This window comes from Elephas maximus, chromosome 6 (genome assembly GCF_024166365.1).
Source record: "Elephas maximus indicus isolate mEleMax1 chromosome 6, mEleMax1 primary haplotype, whole genome shotgun sequence".
NCBI classification, from domain to species: Eukaryota; Metazoa; Chordata; class Mammalia; order Proboscidea; family Elephantidae; genus Elephas; species Elephas maximus.
The window spans coordinates 57,999,538-58,014,607 of NC_064824.1; the positions used below are offsets into that span (position 1 = coordinate 57,999,538).

The 15,070-nt window shown below is 40.4% G+C and overlaps 1 protein-coding gene across 6 annotated transcripts in view; it reads right to left on the minus strand.

Moving 5' to 3' along the window:
• RBMS1 (RNA binding motif single stranded interacting protein 1) overlaps positions 1-14,560 on the minus strand; it is a 237,666-nt gene extending 223,106 nt beyond the window's left edge. For 2 of the 6 annotated variants that reach the window (XM_049887294.1, XM_049887293.1), the window contains exon 1: positions 13,980-14,512. In XM_049887294.1, the coding sequence (XP_049743251.1) occupies positions 13,980-14,054 (75 nt within the window). In that variant the 5' untranslated portion in view covers positions 14,055-14,512. Of the gene's footprint in view, positions 1-13,979 lie in introns of all 6 variants that reach the window. The other 4 variants (XM_049887295.1, XM_049887289.1, XM_049887291.1 and 1 more) reach the window with 4 other exon arrangements.
• Positions 14,561-15,070: the final 510 nt, after the last annotated feature.

Here is a 15,070-nt window from a genome sequence, read left to right on the forward strand (position 1 = left end):
TAGTTAGTAGTTGTAGGTCTTAACCACCAGGGTTTCCAGCACAAGGATAGAGATTGAAAAAAAAAAAAAAAAAAAAAGAGTCCAGGAAAAGAATCACACAAATATGGTCACATGATTTACAGCACAGGCAACACTGAATTTCAAGGGGGGACAACGGCCTTTTCAATAAATGGTGCTATATCAGTTATATATCCATATGCGGAATCTTGACCCTAACTACACCAGACACAAAAATTAATTATAAATAGATTACGGACCTACATGCAAAAGGTAAAATAACAAATCTTCTAGAAGAAGGTGTTGTAAAATAGCTTCATGACCTTTAAATGAGCCAAGATTTGTTAAACAGACACAAAAAGCAGTGATCATAAAAGACTGATAAATTGGGCTTCATTAATATTAAGAACTTGTATTAAGATATCGGTAAAAAGGAAAACTGCAGATTGGGAGAAGATAGTCTCATATGTACATGTGATGAAAGATTCATATTCAGGATATATTAAAGAAAAAAGGAATCAGAAGGCAAATAATCCAATTTAGAAAGTGAACAAAAGGGTGAATTGTATCATAATAAAGTTGTTATTTAAAAAAAAAGTGAGCAGAGGACTTGAAAGACGCTTCACAAAAGAAGCTATGTAATTGGTTAATAAACATATGAAAAGTGCTCAACATCATTGCTAGTCAGGGAAATGCAAATTACAACCATATTGAGATACCACTATAAACCCACCAAACCAAAACACAAACCCATTGCTGTCTAGTCAATTCCAACTCATAGCGACCCTACAGGATAGAGTAGAACCGCCCCACAGGGTTTCCAAGGCTGTAAATGCAATCGACTTGACGGCACTGGGTGGGTTAAATCTTTACAGGGCATATTGCTACATCTTTCTCTCGCAAAGTGGCTGGTGGATTCAAACCACCAGCCTTTGAGTTAGAAGTCAAGAGCTTAACCACTGCGCCACCAGTTGACCCCCTATACACTTACCAGAAGGGTTTAAAGACTGACGATATTAAGTGTTAAGGAGGATGGAGAGTAATTAGATTTTTTTATGCTCTGCTGGTAAAAGTGGAAAACTAGTAATATTGACCAAAGCTGAACATACACATGTCCTATGGTCTACCAATTCCTCATAGTGCATATGCCGACCCAATGACACGAACAAGAATAACTGTAGCAATTTTATTCATAGTAGCCCAAAACTGAAATGATCTAAATTCGTAGTAATAATAGACCAGATAAATAAATGGTAGTATATTCCTATCATGGAATACTACATAGTAATAAAAAAAGAACCAACAACTGCTACACATAACAACATGGATGAATCTAACTGAACAAATGATACATACTCTATGATTCACTGGAGTCCTGGTGGTGCAGTGGTTAAGAGCTATGGCTGCTAACCAAAAGTCCGGCAGTTCAAATCCACAAACCGATCCTTGGAAACCCTATGGGGCAGTTCTACTCCGTCCTATAGGATCTCTACGAATCGGAACTGACTCAACAGCAACGGGTTCGGTTTGGTTTGGTTTGGTTTGGTTTGGTTTGGTCGTATAAGATTTCATTTATAAGAAGTACAAGAATAGGCAAAACGACTATACAACAACTGAAGTCCGACTAGGGGTTACTTTTGGGAGGTACGAATACCAACTGGGAAAGGGCAGGAGAGAGCTTTCTAGGTTCCGGAAATGATATATCTTGACTGGGGTGGCAATTACTTAAGTACATCAATCTGTATGCTCTGCACTATACTGTATGTTCTACTGCAATAAAAATTTTAAATAAGCAAATAAATAAAATTATCCCACTATACAAACTGTGTCTTATTTACATTTGCACTTTCCAGGGCCTAATGTGATGTCTGCTCCATAACTGATGAATTTAATTAAGTTGACCAGGTACTTCCATATACATAATCCTAACTAGATAGTTTTAATATATGTCTGAATTGGCAATAGAGCCACATAGCTGTGTGCTTCCTGCAAACTGCTTTTAAATTTCCAATGTATTCGTATTTAAAATATCTGGCTTTTTTTTTTTCTTTCTTTCTTTCTTTCTTAAAAAGGGAGATAGAAGCATTTGCGTATTAGAAAACAAACAAAAACGACCCCATGGGCAGGGTTTAACAAGATTCAAATAAAAGAAGCAAAGGAAGAGAAAACAAAGAAAGGTGCTGTTGTGGCGCCCTGGAAAGCAGATGCTCATTAGGGCCCAGACACACAGATCACTATCACAATGTGCTTATCTGAACATGCTATCATCAGACCACACAGTCAAATCAAATTTTGAAGGCTCAAAGGACGTGCGCTGAAGAACATCCTGTACTGCTGAAACGGGAATTTGGATTTTGTGACAGAGACAGAGAGGTAGAAAAGAACTCCAGATATCACCCACTGTCATTTTCAATTCTATTTGCGTTGTATGTTAAGATCTAATCTAATCCTGAAAAAAAAAAAAAGCAATCAAAATCCACATTTAAGATTTTGGCCATTAAAACTGAAATCTGAGAAACTATTGCTAAGAAGCACGCCTTTTTAACATTTTGCAAATTAACAAAATCACACTTTTGCAATTATTTTTTAAATAATTTACTAAAATATTCTAGAAATGGAAAAAACGATTACATGTGATTTGAAATTTTAGTATATGTTAAGAAAAAAAAAGTCAACAGCTTACCATCTGACTGTTCTACTCAAGTTCCAATCTCATTAGGAGTACACATTTTTCATCAAAATAGTTCTATTATGCTAATGACGTACTCTTGTTCAAAGTATTACATCATGTCTGTGCTTCTATAACACATATAACATTAATAAATAAAATTTTATTTAAAATTTCCATGTAAAATTAGATAAGGAATAGAAGAGAAAATCAGGTTCAAAGAGACAATTGTAGCTGGCAAATTCTTAATCATAACATGTAGCATTAAGAGGTAGTAAAGATTTTTTAGCCCAATTAAATTAGACACACTTGGTCCCTGATTTGGGCAGATTCAGTGGGAGTAGCTTATATGTAAGGGGCATCATGGTAGATGCACCAGCACACACACCTGTTGCTGGTCATAATTCCAGAGTGGCCCAACTCTTAGTATGCAGGAAGAAAAGCTGGAGGAGGGGATGGGGAGGGAAGGGAGAAAGGGAACACACTTAGAGATTATCCAAACTCTTGCTGGTTATCACCATGGTCTTTACCCCCACCCATTCCCACTTTGCAGACCTCAGTCTGTTGAGCTGCAATCCAGAAACAAAATACCAAGGGATCATGGTCTTAGCAGGGCTCTTAAGCATGGATTAGTTCAGTCTTTGTCCTCCTTTTGGGGTAGGATTCTTAACCTGTGGTTCACAGGCTGAATTCTAGGCAAAAATTTGAGGTTAATGGGAGTATCTGCCATCATCAGATTCTCAAAAAGGTTTAGGGCTCCCTGAAGAGTTAAGAGGAAACCGTGGTGGCATAGTGGTTAAGAGCCACAGCTGCTAACTAAAAGAGTGGCAGTTTGAATACACCAGGCACTCCTTGAAAACTCTGTGAGGCAGTTCTACTCTGTCCTGTAGGGTCACTATGAGTTGGAACTGACTTGACAGCAATGGGCTTTGTTTTTTGTTTTTTTTTAAGAGTTAAGAACCATTGTTGGGCCAGGCCTAGGTGGCGGCGGGCGGGGGGGGGGGGGGGCGGACAATAAAGACAAATGATGGAATTCCTCAGGTTTTTTTCTTCCTTGTCTTTTTGTTTACTTCTTGTTACCAGCCTCAAGTGCCATTTGCTTGATTCAGGGCTAGAGAGGGGCAAGGAAAAGTGGTGAGGCTGTAATAATCTAGTCAGCAGCGAACTAGTGATGAGTAACTACTAGAAACCCTCTGGCTGCTATAAACCAATTTTTTCAGTTGCTGGGAAAGGGAACAAGATTATCTCCGAGGCCAGCACAAGAAAAGAGATGAATGGGGAGCGAGTCTAGGAGTGAAGGGGGCTGCCATGGCCTTACACCGGCAGGAAGCTTTGGCCCCTACAACTCCCTGCTTTGCAAATCCTTGGCCCGCTGGTCCTTCACACACTGCACCTCCGTCTTTTTGAATCCTCTTCCCCAGTCCTAGAAACTCCAAGCCCTGTCTTCCTACTGTCCTTCAGGTAAGGAAGAAGACCCTTCTCACTCCCCTAAGAAGATGGTGTCATAGTCATCTAGTGCTGCCATAACAGAATCACCACAAGTGGATGGCTTTAACAAAGAGAAATTTACTTTCTCACAGTAAGGTAGGCTAAAAGTCCAAATTCAAGGCGTCAGCTCCAGGGGAAGGCTTTCTGTCTCTGCCAGTTCTGGAAGAAGGTCCTTGCCCTTCCCATGGTCCAGGAGCTTGTCAGGAGCAGGGACCCCGGGTCCAAAGGATGTGCTCTGCTCCCCGGTGCTGCTTCCTTGGTAGTATGAAGTCCTCAACTCTCTGCTTGCTTCCCTTTCCTTTTATCTCTAGAGAGATAAAAGGTGGTGCAGGCCATACCCCAGGGAAACTCCCTTTACCTTGGGTCAGGGAGGTGACCTGAGTAAGGGTGGTGTTACAATCCCACCCTAATTCTCTCAACATAAAATTACAATCACAAAATGGAGGACAACCACACATGGCCTAACCAAGTTGATACACACATTTCTGAGGGGACATAATTCGATCCATGACAGATGGGTTCCTGGAATTCCAGCTCTGAACACTCACCACACCCCCACCCCACAGAAACATTATCCATACAGTGATTTGGTTCTACACTACTATTAGTATGGAACAACTGTATGTGAATTATAAAGTAGATTACTTCTATAGGATTTTATGGGTTGGCTGGGGACTCTACCACTAACAATTCATATACGAAATGAGTTTCAAGTTCTAAACGACCAACCGACAAGTGAACTCTGTGAAACAAAACTTGGAAACATAGCCCGCCTATAGGTCAAGGTATACACAATCACTGAAAAACTCATCTAGGGCACCAGGAAAACAGAAAATAGAATTTTTCCTACAGAAGTTTTTTCCAGTAGTCAATTCTTCCTGTTGTTTATTTATTTAATTTTTAATAAAAGTATGCAAGTGATCATGTGGAATGAAACCTAACAAGGGGTTGAGAAACTATTGTTTTTTCAGAATTCCATCCTAAATAAAACAAAATCAGACAGAGCTGCGCCTTGTAAAAGGCAGAGATGGCCTTGGGAGTATTTCAGCTAACGACTTGAAAAAAAGAACTGGCAAATTTTTCTTTCTATAACTGTCTACATTTGTCAAAAGCCTGCTTAGTGATGAATCCAAATTGTTGCTGAGAAGAAAAAGGTAAAGTCAATGGCATTATAAATTTCTTAAAATTTACTTTTCATTATTACCACGTATTTTATCAGAGACTTTAATATATAAAACGTGAAACTACTTCATTGTAATTCTACAGGGTTTAAAGTTTTCCAATACAAATACACTGCCAATTGCAACACTCAAAATCAGAATGCTTAAAGTTCATTAAACAAGAAAAATAATATAGTGTCATTTGAGGAGTTCAAGTGTAATCTAAACGTAAGCTTACCCATTGCTGTTGAGTCGATTCCAACTCACAGCAACCCTTTAGGACAGAGGAGAAAGAACTGCCCCATAGGGTTTCCAAGGCTGTAATCTTTACAGAAGCAGACCGCCACATCTTTCTCCCCAGAGTGGCTGGTGGGTTTGAATTGCTGACCTTTCAGTTAGCAGCCATGTGCTTAACCATTGTCCCAACGGGGCTCCTCAAATGTAAACTTATAACCTAAAATTCCTTTCTGGTGCTTTGACTTACTTCCTCCAAGAAAATCAACAGCACACTATTCAATGATATATCCATCCAATTCTTCCCAATGTACCCACTCATTTTTTCAACTTATAAAAAAACAAAACTGGTGTCATGTAAAATGGGTCCACACACCTGCAGAGTTGGGAAGATTATGTGTTTTTCCTTCAGGATCAGTGAAAATTATTTATGACACGTATGAAATGATCCAGTTTTGTCCCACAAAACTTTTCCCTGAAATCACTGTTTATCTGAGACCCAACCGTTCAACTTCATAGCACATGTTGCTCAATGGGCAGCCAGAGGGATGGCTTCTGTGGTCCACACTGAGGCCAAGTAGAGGACAATATGACTCCTAAGGGCTTGGTTCCATTTGCAGAAGTGAATAATAGCCTATTTTAATAGAATTAAAGCTAGAGTGACTAGATAGAAAAAATAACTGTATCCATGAAAGATCAGAAGTAATTACATATCTGTTATTTTCTGAAGAAATGCCAGCTCATTTTAGACACATTATCAATGTGTGGAACGACAGGCAAGCAATGATCTAATAATTAGCAGCATAACAAAAGCCCAAACTTATTTTTTGCCCTTTTCCGTAAGCAAGGCTAATGAGTTAGGAGAAATAAGCATCATTTCAAATGGTGCAAAACAATAAAAGTAACATTTCTGTATAGCCATTATGTCATCATATAAGGATTATATTATCAGCCTGTCATAATTCTAATTGATTGGTTTAATCACACATTTTAAAGCATAAAACTAGAAAAACACTAATGTAAAATAAAGAAATTGAATATGAAAATTTGGGGGAGGGAGTTCAGATAAAGTACAAAAAATGTCTTTAAAATGCTAGATGTTCACATGAAGATTATAAAGCAGAAAAACTACATAACAATGATGATCATCAATTCAAGACATTTTCATCAATTTATCTAAAGCCCAATTTCTTTTTTTAAATTTCCAGGTTCATTACAGCTTTTATTAGAACTGTACTTTTTTCTTACAAAATGTCTGGCACAGTTTCTAATGCCACATATATATTCTCTGTCACTCAGACCCCTGGTTTGTATGCTGCCTTCCTGGGTGTACTATCATTAAATATTCTTTGCTTATTTCTTGTATTGTGTCTATTCTTTCTTCCTGGCAGCTTGTGAGGTGCTGGAGAACAGGCACCAGATAGATATTCTACTTCCTAACCTTTCCCAATGTCAAGCGCAGAGAATTGTGCGCTGGGGTCACTCAGCAAATAGATCAATTGGCTAGTATTTTAGCCCTTCATGAGCTTCAGCAATTTGCCAACAAGCTACCAGCTTAAAATTTAACCTAATTCCAGAATACAGATGTTACAGTCAATGTCGAAAATCATTTACCGGATGTTGATTTTGTGTGTTTATAGCACCAGATTTATAAGCAAGTTAATTGTTCGAATTAACATCTGATCTCTCTTTCAGAATCTAGGTTCTCATATTAATCATCCAGAAAACTATTCTCCATCCTCTAAGATGACAAATGCATCCATTTAAGAATTAGCTAAAAGACAACGTACAGAAAATGGCAATGTTCGGTTTTAAGCATTTTCTCCCCTAGGAAGTCTGGATGCTGATTTTTTGCCTCTCCTTTTGGTCTCTCTCTCATCATCTTTGACGCGCTTATTTTCCAGGGCTTGTATGAAAAATTAAAATATTCAGATAATTGTGTTAAGGAGACTAGATGCATGAAGCACAAATAAGGAATTAGATTACAGCAGATCCATGTTCGGCTTGTTGGCTTAGCTGTCCCCATCCCCTTTAGGCTTTTTGCCTCATATCTACCAAATTAAGAAATGCTTAGTTTCAATTATCAAATTTGTGTGTGCGTGTTCAAATTTGCATGTGTGTTTGACACGTGGTTCTAAGAAGACAGTCTGCTGTGCCCAGTGGTAAAGGTCTGTATCATCCAAGTGCTCTCTCGTGAAGGCACAGCCAAGTTCCATCAGGTTTTACTATGCATTCGTTAAAATGATACAGCAGAGAAACCAGAATATTTAAATGCATTCCACATAACGTACCCAAGCTCAGCGTTCAATTTTTGAATATATAGTTTGATTTTATACCAAATATTATGCTACTGCATTTACATCACTTGCATATCATTACTAGATTTTCTTTTAAATAAGCTATCTTACTTGGAATAAAACACTTCCACTTAAGAGCAACTTGATATATTCTTGCTTATTCCTGTAATATCTCAATGAATGGCATAATATCAGATTCTTCCTACTTAAACGCTAGATGGCTAAATGTCATGTTTAGGGTTATGCACAAGGCAGGAACTGAGAGATAACTATAACCCTAAGTACTTCAGTCTTAGTTTAAATTTGAGTTGCTATTCATTAAACGAATACATGTTTTACCAAGTCTGAAATACACTGAAGAAAGGAATTTTTTTGAAAATTCCGGAGGAAAAATTTTGGGTATGTTGATGGAACCGGTGAGACAAAGGCAGGTTGAATCACCAATTTATCATGGTGACATTTTCCCCCTTGATACAATACTGTAAGATTTTTCACTTACACCATCATCTTTAATAAAGACTGCACAAAAAGGCACTTTTTAATCCCCTAAATTAAGCACTGACCGGCTGATATGTGACTCATCTTAGGGATCTTTCTCAATTCATAAAGCAGTTGAAAGTTTTCACTATAGGAACAAAATTAATCAAAACATAAAGCCAGCTATAGTGAGATTGCATTAGAAAATTAGGTTAGATTATTATATTTGTAGATTTCCAATCCAAACAAATTTGCCTGCACTTATTCTGAATAACAATAGTTCACTAATAAGCATTTATTTAGCACCTACTTATCTGGGAACAAGCAAGAAACTAGGGAGGTGTTGATATCCTTTGAAGAGACACTTAGAGTGGGATTATGAGACCATGCTAGAAGACACTAAACTTTAGTTAATTGAGCATCCAGTGAAAACAAACTAGACAAGAAATTCCTCATCTTTAAAAGGACTGATTTGTAAGTGTCCATGTCATTTTTCTTAAGCACTTATCCTTCCATTCTAGATCTTCCCCACATGACCCACATGATTGTTAATGGTTAAGCAGATACAGAAAAAAATAATAATAATAATTTTCTTTTCTGGCAACTCCCACTTCAGGAAAAACAAAATTTAAATAGATCCCTTTGTCTTTAGCTAAAAGAGCCATAACTTAAAATTTTAATATCCATTATGTAAATTGGGGTAATTTCAAACTTTCAAAAAACCATTAAGCAAATTACAAAGTCAAGGCAATATATCTGTAAAGTTTTTTAAAGATTTTTTTCTTGAAAGGTATTACTTGAGAACTGCCCATTTCTCAATTTAGATTCAAAGCCAAGATTGCCAAACATGTAAGGCATATCTAGTTATACTGACATCAAATGATTGAATATTTTTCTACTTCACTTATCTCTTCCTGTTTCTCTCTAGTAGCTTAAGATTTGGCTCCTAACATATAAAAAATTCTATCTATTATGGAAAATTAAAAAGAAATAGCTATGGGGGGGAAGGGTACTATATTGCATTATAATGCATTTAATTTAAACATTTCCATGACCTTGGGTCTTCAATATCACTTCGAGATAGCCACAATATCCTATTCATCTAAAGAAATAAGGTTTTCCATCAGTGTAAAAGATTGCATTATTGCACTGACATAGCTAAGCAAACTTTATTCACCTCATAAATGTGTTTGCTTCTTAAGACACAAAGCAGCCCATTTCTTAACAGTACGTCTTTATAGAAAGGCTTCAAACCTGTTCTTAGGTTCAAACCCCTGTGGGAATTTGTATTTCTAACAAGCTCCCACGAGATACTGATGCTGCTGGTTAGGGACCAATTCTGAGAAGCACTAGTAAGGCAGTGGCTCTCAAAATTTATTATACATAAGAATCACCCAGGGATCTCATTAAAATGTAGATTCTGATTCTGTATATAAGGGGTGGAAATGCAAATCCTCAGCAGGGGTTTGCACTGGATGGAAGCCTTGCTTTGTTTTGCCAAACCAAAAAACCAAACCCACTGCCATCCAGTTGATTCCTACTCATAGCAACCCTATAGGATAGAGTAGAACTGCCCCGTAGAGTTTCTGAGGAGCACCTGGTGGATTCCGAACTGCTGACCTCTTGGTTAATAGCCGTAGCACTTAACCACTACGCCACCAGGGTTTCCTTGTTTTCTAGTCTACATTAATTATTATACTCAGTAGTTCTACGTATCAAATTTATCTCTCCTGATTCCTGGAGAAACATCGTTTGACACAATACTTCTCTGGTGCAACTAAGTTAAGCTAGAGTTAAGGAATTCAACAAAATGTTACTGCACACAAAAACCATTCTGCCCTAGTAGTCTGTATTATTAATGATCATAATGACTCTTTTTTTTTTTTCAAATTTTGAAGCTAGGTTCGGATAAGCTCTTTGGCATACACTTACACAAAGATGGATTTAAAACAATATTATGTAGAAAACAATACTGCTATGTACACAAATATTAAAAATCAAGTTTTCAATATGATGTATTTTATAAAAACATTTTGATAAATATGTAAATATGGACTGGATTACAAATGTAACAAACTGGTTTTAATTGGTATAAAATAGATTTTTTTGGTAAATAATATGTAAATAAAATCTAACTAGTCATGTAAATAAAATTTTTTATTTCCCTTTCTTCACAAGAAATATAATTATTTCAGGCCACATAAACATCTGCTTATATGCACCGGCAGGAATGTCTATTGTAGCATCTTTGAAATAAACAGACCATGATTCAAAGGTTGCCTTTCCAATACGTGAAATTAACACAGCCACTGGATGAAAATGTGCACATGCAAATCTAAGTTAAAATGTGTTAAATTATCAAAATTATTTTTATACAGCTGAAAACTGGATGCCAAATTTAATTTTTCATATTTAAAATTCAGAAAATCCATTAGAACAATATCTGCTTAGGTTTATGAAGTTGCATCAACCTGTATCTCCGAATGACTATGTAACGGGAGTCTGCAGTTATAAGGCCATCCTTGGGCGGGGGTGGGGGGGGGAGACAAAACAACAGGCCTGTAAAAGCAGATTACTTGAAATTTGTTACTCTACACTAAGGTATTATGAAAATTACACAATCTTCTTCATTTCTACCTGCATCCTCCCTTCCACAGCATCCTCAAATTTACTTTCTTTAAGTAGATATATTGCTTTTTACAGTGATTTTCTCTCTGTGAAAGCATAAAGCACACCAAAATAGTCATATGCTTTAATACAGCTCCTAAATATTATTTTTTTGGTAATAAAATGTAGAAATAACTAATATGTTTTTATGGGAAATATTACAAAATAAATTTACCAAAACAGACTTTACTGAGTCATTAACATAAGAGGACTGACTTGACGTAACTTTTTAAAGTACAGTAACAAAACTCATTCTTAACTGCCATTTTAATTGGTATCATCTACTCTTTCTGAGTAAAAGAAATCATAGTCGTTTATGCCTTCTTGATCCAGCACAATCACATTCATCTCTTGGATGTCACTTTTTAAATAACTATGCCATTACTCAGTTTTTGATACCGTTTTCACACAGAAGTTTCAAAACAACTCTGATTTGCAAAGACAATCACTATACTTTAAGCAGAATGATGTTTTCTATCACATATTTCCAGAAGGTTAAACACACACACACACACACACAAAGCACGGATATTCTCTGAAGACAACAAATTGCAAACGGGTTTATTACCTCTTTGGTAGATTAGGCAATGCTTGTTTTGAAACTACAAATCAAATGAACTATTTTCTTAATGAGTCACACTACTACTATGTTACCAATGGAAAGGTAAGGGAGGAAAAAAAAGAAAAGGTTATGCATTCCAAACTGAGCTTACCCTAAGATCTGCATCTAGTCACGTCACATTTTTAGGAGATGTCCCTCTCCGTGACCCAATCAAGATACTTTAACAACAGGGAATTTAGATTTAATTGCCAAACTTTAATACCATGCTATATAGGTCAAGTGACTATGTGTACCTTTTTCCTGAAACAAAGAAACTCAGTAATAGGATTTCAGATTTCGTAGTAGAAACAGCAAGATATGCTTTGAGAATGTCATTTACCATAATGTAAATCAATAGTAAATGATTTATGCAGGAAGCACACATTCAGAAAATGGGCCCTAAAGCTTTCTGGGATCCGACCCTAATTACTAGAGCGGGTTCTTGCCGTTTGTCTCTCTCTTCAATTATTTACGGGGGGGGGGGGGGGGGGAAGCCAAGTGGCATTGCATTAGCTATATTAAATGTTACATACTTGGTTTCTAACTTACTAATGGTACATAAAAATCACTACAGTAAATGTGTCTGTAGATAGGTAGAGTTTTTTTCTTTTTCACCTTAGTGCAAATATTTATTATTCATATAGTTAAGTGTTGACTAGGCTGTCCTTTAGGCACCCGATGCTGCATATTTAAACACCTGCATTAAATATATATAACGGCTAAAAGGTAGTGCATTGATTACACCACAAAATTTCTTTAAACTAGTGTTTACAAGGTAGCTCACAAAAACTAGCATTTCTCTCAATTTGCTGAAAACAAATACGCGAGAACCACACAGATATGAATAATTGGTATCCATCCTGCTACCATCTTGCTGGTTTCTAGCTACCCAAAATAAAATGGGAATGCGGGGAGGGTGAAAATGAAAGCCTACCAACTAGGAAATGTCTGGTCTAGATGCCGACAAGTGTTCTTTTTACATGTACAAATACAGAGCTATATTGTAGGTACATGACAACATGGACCACACACATTGTAAGAAGGGAGAGCTTATCAGGGCTGAATCAGAGATTCTTTGTACCAGGCCAGAAATGTCTTCTGCCAGCAAGCAGGGCATAATTATAACCTCCCAAAGAAAAGTTCAAACACTGCATCCATATCTGATTCTTCCGTGATCTAGAAGGACACCTCGGAGTTGATGAAGGAGACACTAACTGCTGAAGGCTGGAGCATCCAACTTTCATTCTCCCACATTGTTGAATTTCCAAAACAGTGAAACCTTTCACTACGTAATATACACATATATATGGAGCCCTGGTTGTGCCATGGTTAAGAGCGTGGCTGCTAATCGAAAGGTCAACAATTCGAATCCACCAGCCGCTCTGAATATATATATTCAGAGACATTGAATTCTTACTGTACAAATAAGGTGGGCCCACAAAGTACCCGGGGTCCGTAGATAGTCAGCCGCATTTTGTAAGTCTACATGTCATCAGCTATATTACCCAAGAGTGTGCGAAGGCCGCTTTTGGAGACTGCACCATTGGAAATCGATATACAGTAAACATATATGGTCGCTGGGTTCTGGGGGCTTTGTTTTGTTTTAACTAAATACAGAGCCACTTCTTTCTCTGCACTGAAATCTGCCCATTGTCCTTCCTTTGCAAAAGCTCCAGGGCAGATTAAAAGGAACATCAATGAATACTGAGTGAACTTTAGCCACTTTTCTACACAAAACAACAGCGTAAAAGTAGAAATCAGTAACCAGGTGTAGTGCCACACCGCACAAAGATCAGAGGCGAGGGGCGGGCGCGCAGGACCGGGGGCGGGGAGGAGAATGTCCCGTCTCCCCTAAGCCCCAGTCATCGCGCGCGCGGGAGGCTGAGGGGCGTCCCGGGCGGGGGCGGGGGAGAGGGGAGAAACGGGAGGCTCCGCGCAGCTCAAAGGGAAGCGAAGAGTTACTGCTCGCAGGGCGAGGCCCTGGAGAAGGAGTCGAAACGCCGCGCCGCCAGTGGGTCTTCCAGCGGGCCCCAGGCGTCGGCGGCTGACCAGCCAGCGCCAGGTTAGGGGGGCCGCTCGGCTCCGCGACCCTCCCCGTCGCCCGGGCCAGGAAGGGGCTGGCGGCTCTTTCCTGTCTAGTCTCTCCCCCCCGCGGCTTTCTGAAACCCGATCCCCGCACTCGGCTCCCCGGGAAGCAGCCGCACCGCGCTCCGCCAGGCTCTACCCAGGCCAGGGCTATAGTTAGCAACCCTCCATCAACTCCGGCGGGGGCGCAGCGCGCTGGGCGCCCGGCAGCGGCTCAGGGGCTCGCCGCGCGCCCCTCCCGGGCCCGACCTCTGGCGCGCCCCCGGCGCTCCGCCTCTGGTGCTCCCACCGCAGCGCCCCTTTACCTTGGCTTGAAGATACTGGGGGTAGTAGTAGGTGGCGTACTGAGGGTACATCTGCTGTTTCCACACTTTGCCCATGAAGCTGGAAGGGAGCCTGCCGTGCAGGGTCGCGGACACTTCGGGATTTCTAAGTCTCGATCTCTCCTGCCTCTCCCTTTCCGGCGGCGGCAGCGGTGGCGGCGGCGGCTGCCGCTGCTCCACCTCCCCACCCAGACCAGACGTCCTCCTCCGCCTCCTTCTCCTCCTCCCAGGCAGAGAGAAAGACACTGCAGAGCGCAGAGGGCACCCCGGACAGGGCGCTCCCAAGGAGTTTCCTCCCGGAGCCCGACCGCTCCGCGGCTGCCAAGGGCTGGCGCGCTGGCCGCGCTCCGCTCGGGCGAGCAGGCTGAGCGGGGCTGGGAGGTGATCAATACAAGTGGAAAGTGCTGCTGCTACGGCGGCGGCGGCGGCGGCTGCGCTCGGTGCCAGGCGGCATCTGGGGTGGGTGCGCCCGAAGAGAAGCGGGGAGAGGGGCCGGCGAGCCGAGGCCGTGGGGGAAGGGCGGGGGCGGAGCCTCAGCGCCGCGGAGCCCGGGACCGGCTGGAGGTGAGGGCTGAGTTTTCACCACTTCTCACCTCCCAGGCTCGCGGTTGGACGGGCGGAAGCCCTGGAAGCCCAGATCGCTTTGTGTCGGGGGTGGGGTGGGGGTTGGGGGCGCATTTTGGGTACCCAGCTTAAGAACCGCAGAGTGGACACCTCTGCTGCTTTCAGGACTTTTTGTCTTCCTAAGGGGGAGGGGAAGCAAGAGGAAAGAGAAAATTTGATTAATCTTTCACTTTCCCCTGCCCAATGATTTCGCCCTCCGCCTCCCAACAGGAAAAGAACGTGATTTAGTGCCAAACCACAAAGCTGGAGTCAGGATACCTGGGTTCTGTCCCTCTACATCCTCTCCCCCCGCCCCCGGCAGCAACACTAATTTTCTAGGTGACCTTGGAAGGGTTAGTGTCCTTAGGTTTGGTTTTCCCAGATGTGAGAGGTGAAATCATGCTTCCTACGCTAAGGAAGGCAAAGCTCTCTCTCTCTGTCTCACAAACACACACACCTCACACAGACGG